The following is a 9,888-nucleotide window of genomic DNA, read 5'->3' as shown; positions in this document are numbered from 1 at the left end:
GAAAAGTTATCGTAACATTTTATGTCTAATAATGTTTTTGGATCCATGGGAAATTATAAGTCCCTTTATAGTGGGATCAGAGAGAGTCTGGGCTTCGGGAAAAAAAAACAGTTTCGCCAAGTCTGTAATTTAGCCGAGAGTTTGTCAAAAGAATGCTCATAGGGAAAATTAAAAAATTCGATTTTCAATTATTTTCCTTTGCTTCAGGTTATACTGATCGGCTACGAATGCACATCATAGATTTAAACCCTTTGCTATTAGACGCCCAAGGAAGGCTAAGTATATTTTAATTATTTTTTTGTTTATTTAGGCGATCACGATATCAGAAATAAAATACAGCTTACAAAAGTTGTGACAGGGATCTTGCATAAATTTCGGATCATAATTAGTTAAACTTCACAGTCGACATTCATGAGTTGAAGTCCTTTCCGAAAACAGCAAGTGGAAAACGTTGAGAACGATAACTTTATAGGGAGACGTCAATTGAAGCATCAGTTGTATGGCAGAGCTTCTTTCAATCTGCTTGTAGAAGGATAAGGGTAAAAGGTAAGATAAAAACGTATTTATTTAAAACACGCTTGCCCTGTCACCTAAGCTGATTTCCACAAGGGGCGTCAGGTTGCAGTTAGTCAATTTAAAATCTAAAACATGTTAAAAAGTTAGTTTTAAATATTTAAACGAGCTGTACCGAACGGTTAGTGCGAAGTCTTGCACGTACGAGCACGTAGGGTGAAAACAGGAAGTGGCGTTGTTCCAGAGCGCTGATCAACGGGATTTGTTTCAACATCATTTGCCAATCTTAATAGCAAAGGAAAAATAAAAGCGACAAAGGCACATTTGAGTGAACCAAAAGCTCACATAGTAACTTAATTGCCATAAACGTGATTGTTGTTTTAAAGTAGGCAGGTAGATTCCCTCCAGATAAAATAGAAGCAACAAAATAGGCCAAAACGTCCCTTTCATACGTAGCGAAAATTATTTACCTTTTACATCCGTCCATACAATGTGAACTTCCACAGCAAAGCGACATCAAAATTCGTGGGGGGGGGGGGGGGGACACCCATATAAAAAGGGGAGGGATGCTCGTAGTCTCGCTTAGGGGTGTAAATCTCACTTAGGGTGTTTTGGGCAAAACGCAATCATATGTAGCCGTGAAGGTCTCCTTTAGTGCTGCGCGCAAGGATATATATTTAACAATTTGACCCGTAGCCCACAAGGGCTACGGGTCAATAGCCCATGAGGCGAAGCCGAATGGGCTATTGACCAGTGGCCCTTGAGGGCGAAAGGTCTAATTGTTTTAGTATCACCCAACTAGTCGGACAGAAAAGACAATAAAAAAGTTAGCAAATGCAAGCTGAAAATATATTTATTTGGGAATAAAACGAAAGAAAGCATCACGCTTTTCGCTACTCGGGGACTATTACTAATAGTCCTCTAGTAGCGTAGCCAATCAAAATGCAGCATTTGCATTAGTCCACTAGTTGGGTGATACTAAAAGTGTATATTTACACTTTTATATTTCTTCATGCAGGTGAAATTATTAGATGAAAATGTCTTTGCCATCATTAAAAGTCGCTGTATTTTTTATTTCTCTGTGTTATAATATGGTCACTTTTAGGGGTCAGAAAAGCCTGAGCCACGCCCAGATTAGTCTCCTTTAGGGGGCACTCCGTTAGGGTGTATGGTGCGTATGAACGTGATCTAAACACAGTACAGAACTTTTTAAACAGATGTTACGAGCGGCGTTACATTTCAGTTCCGTTGAATGTCAAGGATATCATGCATACACCGGACAAGAAATTATTTAGTAAAGCTAGGGCTCTAACCTATCATCCGTTAAATGAATTTCTGCTGAAGCCTAAACCCCAGCAATATAATTTACATCGCTTGGTTTGCCTCCGCCCAAAGATTAACACTGAACGTTTCAAGAACACATTTGTAAATAGACTCATTTTTGAACGCAACCGGTTATAATTACATAATTCACTTTTAGCTACAGCATATTATTGTAAATTCATTACACAGTTCTCGTTTTCGTTTATGTAACGTAGGATATGTGTTTTTTATCTTATGGTTTATTAACGACATCATCATCATCATCATCATCATCACTGCATAACAAGTGCGTCAAGTGTTGAATGATGGTTTGCTTAATATATCTTAATTTGCACAAGTAATACACATGTAGCAACACCAACAGAATCATGCTGGCCTGCATGGTCGGTCATGTCGCTGTCGAAATAACAAAGTGAAAAGATGATGTCGCTTTGTCGAAGTCAAAAGTGGATTGTCGCTGTCGCAAATTGTCGCTTCTTTTCCGTCAGGTTCTGTCGGCTGTCGGTGTTCTGGAACAAGATTGTCGCTACATTTTTTGGCTTGTCGCCAAGAACCCTTGGAAGGCCTCATTCCCGGTGCATGATTCCATATAATTCTCGCTTACGCAAAGGAATCTCGTGATTAACGGCATCAAAGGTCATGTTTCAGCTCCATAAGTCATAATAGGGCAGATAATAGTCATAATAGGGTAGATGTAACATTTCAGTAATCTAATTTTAAGTTTGAATGATCTGTCTTTGGAAGTGAACATACCGGTATTTTTCATTCTGATGAAAGTTGCATGGCTTGTGCCGTTGAATAACTTCCTGTTTACATCTTCCTTCTTGCGTTGCTGTCCGTGGCTGCCTTTTAGGTAATAATAATTGTTTGACTTCTACATACTATATTTTTGCCATCTTCTTTGACACTGACTCTTTTCCCCTATTTTTTCTGATCACCATTGTTTACTTTTTCCTAACATTCAATTTTAGGCCATTCGTATCCGGTTTTACACCTTTTGTTTACAAGATCCTGTAACTTTTCCTGGTTGTCAGTCAAGACAGCTCTATCACTATGTCGTCAGCACATCGGATGTTATGATTAATTAATCAGTCGTTTTCGTCGATGCTTATGCCTTCCAAATCACGTTGCTTTCTGAAAATGTGACTCTGTATTTATGTTAAAGAGGTTCGGCGACAAAACACAGCCCTGTGTCACTCCTCTTTTGATTTCGGCTGAATTGGATAGTTCAAATTCTGTTCCACCCCTAGCTGGTTACAGTATAACTCGGCGATTATCAAGCCTGGACATCTTCTTCTACTTCCATTTGTTTTGGTCCATGCCTCTGTTATCTCTAAAGCTGAACCCTATTCCAACCCAGTTTGGTCATTCGATTTGCTTTTTATTTTATTCTTCCAAGAATAACTGTTGGGAAAATGTTTCAAGTGTGCGACATGTACATGAAGCTTCTGGTTCTCAAATCAGAATCAAATAAGGGGGGGGGTCGATATATCCCTGGGTGGGGAGGTGCGGCGCGGCCCCTCATACCCTGACCCTGTTTAAGGTGATTCCCTGGTTTTGCATTGCGCATTCCTACTGCGCACGATTTTTGCGTCATCAGCACGCGCACATGAGCGCGCGCGCGTACAAAACATAAGGGATTTCCCTCAAACTAAGCTCGATAGCGAGATAAAAGCTCCTTCTCTCTTAAACGAGCACGGTGACCCCCACTTTTTATTTTATAAATTCAATGAGAACAATATCCGCAATAACTGAGAAAAAATTTGGCAGAAATCTATAGCTACTTTTTTGGCAAATGAAATAAATGCTACAGATAGAGACGTAACGGGCCCAGCAGAGCAAGTCCAAATTATGTTTCCTTTAAAGGATAAAAATATCAATTAATAATGCAGGGTATTTGAAGCCATTTTTTCTGGGACGTAGATGAATAAGCAATCAAAGAAAGTCGATCTCTGTGTGATATAGCACGCCGCATTGAAAAATAATCGATCTTGTTTGTTGTGCACTGAGATAACCAAAAGTCACCTAAATAACCATATTTGTCAGCATCGTGGCATGAAAACAAGCACGGTAACCCCCTCTTTTTATTACCCTTTTAACATCTCCTTGTACTGTAATGTCATCATACCAAGTTTCATGGGAAATCTATGACGGGTTCTTTTACCCGGGAATCACCTTAAGACAAATATCGCTGATTTTCCTACCCATTTTAAGACAGAATTCCGATTTTTGATACCCTGTTTAGGACATTTAACCCAGTTTAAGACAAAAATTGATAAATCGATACCCTGATTAAGACAAAAAATGATAAATTCGATACCCTGTTCAAGACAAAAATCCCGAAAAACATATCCTGGCCCCACGTCCCCACTAAGCCCTTATAAGGGAGTACCCCCCCCCCCCCCCCGGGGAATAGCCCTTGTTAACTTGTCTATCAGTCCAAAGTCATCTAACAGGTTATTTAGTCTGGTCCTGGAGTTTTGCTTGCCTTATTTTTATGGATTGCCTCTCCTTCTTCTGATTTTTAGATTTCAGGGCCATTGAGGACACAGATTTAATGGTCCTGTTATTTTGGAATAGATCTTCACTATGTTCACACCTTCTGTGTCATTGATGTCTCCTTTCTCGAAAAGTAATTTGCCTTCTTTGCTTTTCATGCACCCTACTATAGATGCCTTGCCTTTGTAGTTTGTCATTTCTTTGATATCCTTGTTCATTTGTTAGCTTTTCATTGTGTAAAGATTTTCAATATTTCGACACCTCATAGACAGCTTTTCCATTTGTTTCTCTTTTACTATATTGTCCTACATCAATGTTCATATTTGTTGCGCACCTGGATTTTAAACATACGCCGCAAACAATCCATTTTGAATCATTCAGTGCCATAGCTCTTTCTTTCAACCTGTTTCACTTTGTGTTTGCAATACTTTAACTTTACATCTACATTTGCAATCACTGATCTCTTTGTGCTGTTTCTGGATCCATTTCTCATCAGGATATAAGCAATCTGACTGGGTCTGACATGATCCCAAGGGTTCTTCCAGATGTACCGTTTTCTTGCTGGTAGATCAAAAGAGGTATTCATTATGCTGAGGTTGTGCTCTTTGCAAAATCGAATCAGTATTGTGCCTCTTTCGTTTTTCCTTGCAAGGCCAAAGTGTCCAGTAACTGCGAGCCCACCTCAGCGTTAAAGGCTCCCATAATATAAGTTGCATCATAACTATTTATTCATTCCAAGTTGTAAGAGAAGATTTTTTTGGTTTTCAGGCTAATTCTCTCAACAAAATCTTCGTGATCGTTTCTTGAGAAAAGATTTATGTACATAAGCTGCGTTCACTTATGAAAAACGTTCACTCAGCTGTGATAAAATGTCCCTATTCCTGCTAGTTTTGTTTATTTTAGATTCAGTTGCAGGTCTTTTTTATTTGTAAATAAAAGTCCATTTTATCAGCAAATATCACAACATTTTATTATAGCTATTTATATATTTAATATATTGATTTAGCCAAGCCTAAAAGCGGAGCTCCCTGGTTAATATTTATTCTTACTGCCTGTACCTTAGGAATTGTCCGCGTTTTGATTTTTCTGGTTGCTGCTTTCAAAACCTAACCCTAACCCTAACCGCATGAGTTCTAAAAGAAAACAAGCACATCCTCAGCAAGCGAATGGAAAGGGAAAAAGCCATTTTAGAGTCAACTGTCAATAGCCAGCGAATAGGAATCACGCTAAAATTAGAAACCGTCAGGAAACTAAATGTCAGTTCAAGGTCAAAAAAATAGTTATACTGATGTACTTTATTCCACTTCATCTCTGAAAATGAGATCGCTCACATTTTAAGGTATTTCATTAAAACATACCAGCTTGGCTTGGAACAAAAATGGGAAAAATACAGCAATGCAACCAAAAAAGGTAACAAACTTCAAACAAGACTCCGCTCCAACAAATTACCAGTAGGTGCTTTAAACAAACTTCTGAAAACACAAACTAGTTATATTTCTCCCTAATTTTACGAGAACGCATTGCGATTACGTGTTTATAACACAAGGGCAAAGTTTTCTAGTCCCTGTCGATTCACATCGAAAATAAGTTGGGTAAACGGTTAAAAAAGCACTTGCTCGCTCGCATTTTAGAGCGAAACAAACAAATCAACCGATTTCTTTATGTCCATAAGGGTACAGATAATTGTTATTTAATTCCAGTTGAGAATTCCCTAACCCTAACCGTTGAGAATAAAAATTCGAGTTTCATTTCTGAACAAAGGAAAAACCGATTAAACCACTTTTTAAAAATACGCATCCACTTTGATTAACGCATCCGTAAAAATAACAAACAATTTCGTGCCCAAGAAAAGAATTGTGGAGTAACTTCTTCGCCAAGTTTGAGCTATTACTGGTATTCTGTTTTGTCCGTGTCGTTCTCTTTCTCTCTTCTTTCGTTTCTGTTCTAGACATAGGTCCTCCAGGCATCATGTAACAATATCAGAGCTTCTAAAGATATGCCAAAAATTGCAATACAGAGAAAAAAGCAGCTCTAAGCAAATTAAAACTAAACACTCAGCTTTAAGTTTATATCTCTCCGATGATTGACTTGAATAACTGCGTAACCACCAGTGTGGACCACAGCTATTATGATATGTCAAACTGGATTGAAACTAGCGAAAAATGCAGAAAGAAAACATTTTCCAAACCGTTTTCCACCTGAACACGAAAAGCGTTGACTGTGTAAGAACTATAGTTGACGTAGTATGGCCTTGTAGCCGAGTCGAGCCATAGAAAGCGCGCGAAAAATGAAGACACTCGTTTATGTTTAGGTAAGCTAACCTGGGTTGAGCCTGCGATCCAATCGAAACCAATACCTGGTCAGCAATCAACTTCAAAAAACACCTAATCTCGATGAGTTCTAAACTTGAGCTCGCGATATGGTCACGTGCTACTGGTCAGCGGATACCTTGTTTTGACAGCTGTCAATTGACCAATACAAGGATGTCCAATATCAAAGATGTATGTTGCCAGGAGCCCATGGGTTGTAGCCTTTAACTGGCTTCCTCAGGTGAGGTAGCGTTTTTCCTGACCTATCAATTTTTAGAAATAACTTTTTTGAATTTGCCGCACTAATTAAAAAAGTTCCCTAAAGAAGCTCCGTATGAAGGGGCGATGCAAGATGGCGGCCGAATGCGGGAAACAAGACTCAAAGTTTTGAAAACGCCTCCCCGTTCCCTTATCCTCATTTTTTGGCAACCATTCGACAATTTTAAGTTACACATCCCATGATCCATTGCAAGCCTGAAGAAGTATAATCTCATGTGAAGAGATAGTTGCGATTCGCTTTCCTCACCGCTTCGGTCCGCCATGTTTTTCTGCTGAGTTTGCAGCATTAGAGAGACCTCAGCGCTGATTGGCTACTGAATTGTTATTGACGTTTACCATGACAACGAATGGCGCGAAAATGGTTCTAAAAATAGATAGGTCAGGAAAAACGCTACTTCATAGAAACAAAGTGGGAATTGGAGGCTCCTACTGATGGGCTCCTGATGCTGCAAACTATCGTCATGCTGGTCATATTGGCATACATGGAGGGGTGGACGTACGGACGTACGGACGTACGGACGTCTAGACAGTCGATGACGTCATAGCTATAAAAAAAATTTCTCGCATCGATTGGTTACCATATTTTCTTAACTATGGCGCTCCGCGCGCCCGCCGAACGGAGCTGCGCTATAACTGGTAGTAGCTATCGGTAAGTGCCAGCGAGAAAGTCCATAATACATAATTTTGCCGATTCGTCTCAGAGTGCCATTTTTGGAACCCAATAGTAGTTGTAATTTTTTATTTCAAAGTACTGCAACTTATTCTAAGTTAACAATAACACAATAACAATAGAAATGTAAGGGAAACCCTAGTCACACTTTGTATCTCGAATGCTTCTCGGGTTTGCCTAACTGACTCGAATTTTCCCAACTCCCCTCGTGTTTAGATGAGGCTATATAAACACGGAAAAAGTCCTCTATTGCTTAAATACATCTTATTCGATGGTTTAACTTATAATAAGCGCGGATGTTTTGCGAGTTGCGTAGTATTTTTCCGAGCCCCGCAGGGGCGAGGAAAAATACGAGCAATGAGCAAAATGTCCGCGAGTATCATATGTTAAACCATCGAATAAGAGATTTATTATTCCATTACAAACAAGGTGTTATTTTGCTTCAATTTTATTTGGTTAGAGTGTTTTGAAAAAATGCATCATCTGTCCTTCAGGGCGCGTGCGAACTATGTAAACAGCGCAAAACCGAGCCAACCAAAGATCTTTATTTGATTGGATAAACAAAATGACGAGTGACAAGCGATGACAAGCTAAATTATCAGGCTTTGCAATTTCTTTCATTGAAGAACTCCCGTTCCGTCCGTAATTACTTCTAAACCGGTCAAATAGGGACACTACAGTGTATTACCGTCTACCGTTTCATAGTTTGCGCGTTCTCTTGACCAAATATGGTAAAATGGCGCAATAGTGGAATAATAAATGTACACATGATGTAATCGTTATTTGAAATCGAATTGAAGTATAGCTGATGGACTAATATTGGCCAGTACAATAAACGACAGTCAAGTTGTGTCAGTAGAACTGATAGTGAAACGAGCAACTTCAATGTCGTTTTCTCTTTTTCCTGTTAGGTTTAATGAATTACTCGACTGCGGATCCTCCACTAAGTGGTCATGATACGGTGTATAGTGCTGGTTTCAATGAAACAAAATGGCTGGACATTTTGCAGTTCTCATTGTTTGCAATTACATTCATTGTAAGCGTTTCCGGAAATACTTTGGTTTGCCTGGTGGTGGCACTAACAGCTCGCATGCGTACCACACGTAATTATCTTCTTGTTAACTTGGCCGTGGCAGATTTGACGGTTGCTTTGTTGTGTATTCCTTTTGATGTTGTGATCAAGATAAAATCCCCGAAATGGCTCCTAGGAAGGGTGATGTGTAAGCTTCTGTGGCCAAGTATGACACTTGTTACTAACTCCTCTGCAGCTACACTGGCTGTGATAAGTTATGACAGGTAGGATTACTGTGTATCATAATAATAATCATAATCAGGAGCCCATCACCCGGAGCCTGCAACTTACCTATTTTCGTGCAACGGCGTTTTCACAAGTAAGGTTATTTTTAGATACGCCTTTCCCGTGAATTAGTTTTAAAAAGCCAATCAGAAGCGGTGCATAATTAATAATAAATTGTTATTAATTATGCACCGCTTCTGATTGGCTTTTGAAAACTAATTCGCGGGAAAGGCGTATCTAAAAATAACCTTACTTGTGAAAATGCCGTTTCACAGACGCTGTATGGAAGTTGCACGCTCCGGGTGATGGGCTCCTGTCATAATCCTCGTCATCGCCATCATTATTATCATCATCTTCATTGCCATCTTCATGTTCAAAATTGTCATGATCTTCACGTTGTTCGTTGTTCGTTGTACGTCATTCGTGGATTCAACGACAAATTCGAAAAAAATTTTGATTAACATTCAAAATAGAAACTGATAGAAAGCCGGATAGTTTATTTTATATTCGCATGGCTACAAATTGTTTAGAATTAATAAACTGATTAAGACTGTTTATCGTCAAAAACGGATTCTCGAACTTAAGAGGATCGGGGAGAAGCATGTATCAACTTGGCGCAATCCATTTGTGGGTTTAGAAACTGCGTTCTAAGGACGATTTCGTTTAAATGACCGTCTAAACTAGTAGTTACTGATAGCTTGTGAAGTGATGCGAGGGGACCTTCCCATTTTCACGATAAAAGTTCACTGAAGTTAATCCCTGTCGCGTGGGGTTGGTATCTGGATGGGAGACCATCGAGATATACAATTTACAACACGCGGCGATTGCCTTTCATAGATTTCATATGCGTCGTAATGCCTTTACTCAATCGGAATAATCATATTTAACAAAATCCTGACTAGACTTAACTGATTAGAGTGTTATGTGACGTGCTAAGTTTCTACCCAATATGAACCATGTGAGCGTTAGCCCTACTGATGGAAATGGGCCCACACAAG

General features: G+C 39.3%; 1 protein-coding gene across 4 annotated transcripts in view; it reads left to right on the top strand.

Annotated features, from left to right (window-relative positions):
- The first annotated feature begins 212 nt into the window (after positions 1-212).
- The window catches only part of LOC137999244 (galanin receptor type 1-like), a 16,312-nt gene continuing 6,636 nt past the window's right edge, over positions 213-9,888 (top strand). Inside the window, exons 1-3 of one of the 4 annotated variants that reach the window (XM_068845086.1) lie at positions 324-546; positions 6,647-6,885; positions 8,505-8,889. In XM_068845086.1, the coding sequence (XP_068701187.1) occupies positions 8,510-8,889 (380 nt within the window). In that variant the 5' untranslated portion in view covers positions 324-546; positions 6,647-6,885; positions 8,505-8,509. Of the gene's footprint in view, positions 280-323; positions 547-4,383; positions 4,469-4,831; positions 4,914-6,646; positions 6,886-8,504; positions 8,890-9,888 lie in introns of those variants that run through there. The other 3 variants (XM_068845087.1, XM_068845084.1, XM_068845085.1) reach the window with 3 other exon arrangements.

This window comes from Montipora foliosa, chromosome 4, assembly GCF_036669935.1.
Source record: "Montipora foliosa isolate CH-2021 chromosome 4, ASM3666993v2, whole genome shotgun sequence".
Taxonomy (NCBI): Eukaryota; Metazoa; Cnidaria; class Anthozoa; order Scleractinia; family Acroporidae; genus Montipora; species Montipora foliosa.
Note: the sequence above shows the minus strand (reverse complement) of the source record. Positions and strands in the feature narration are given on the sequence as shown.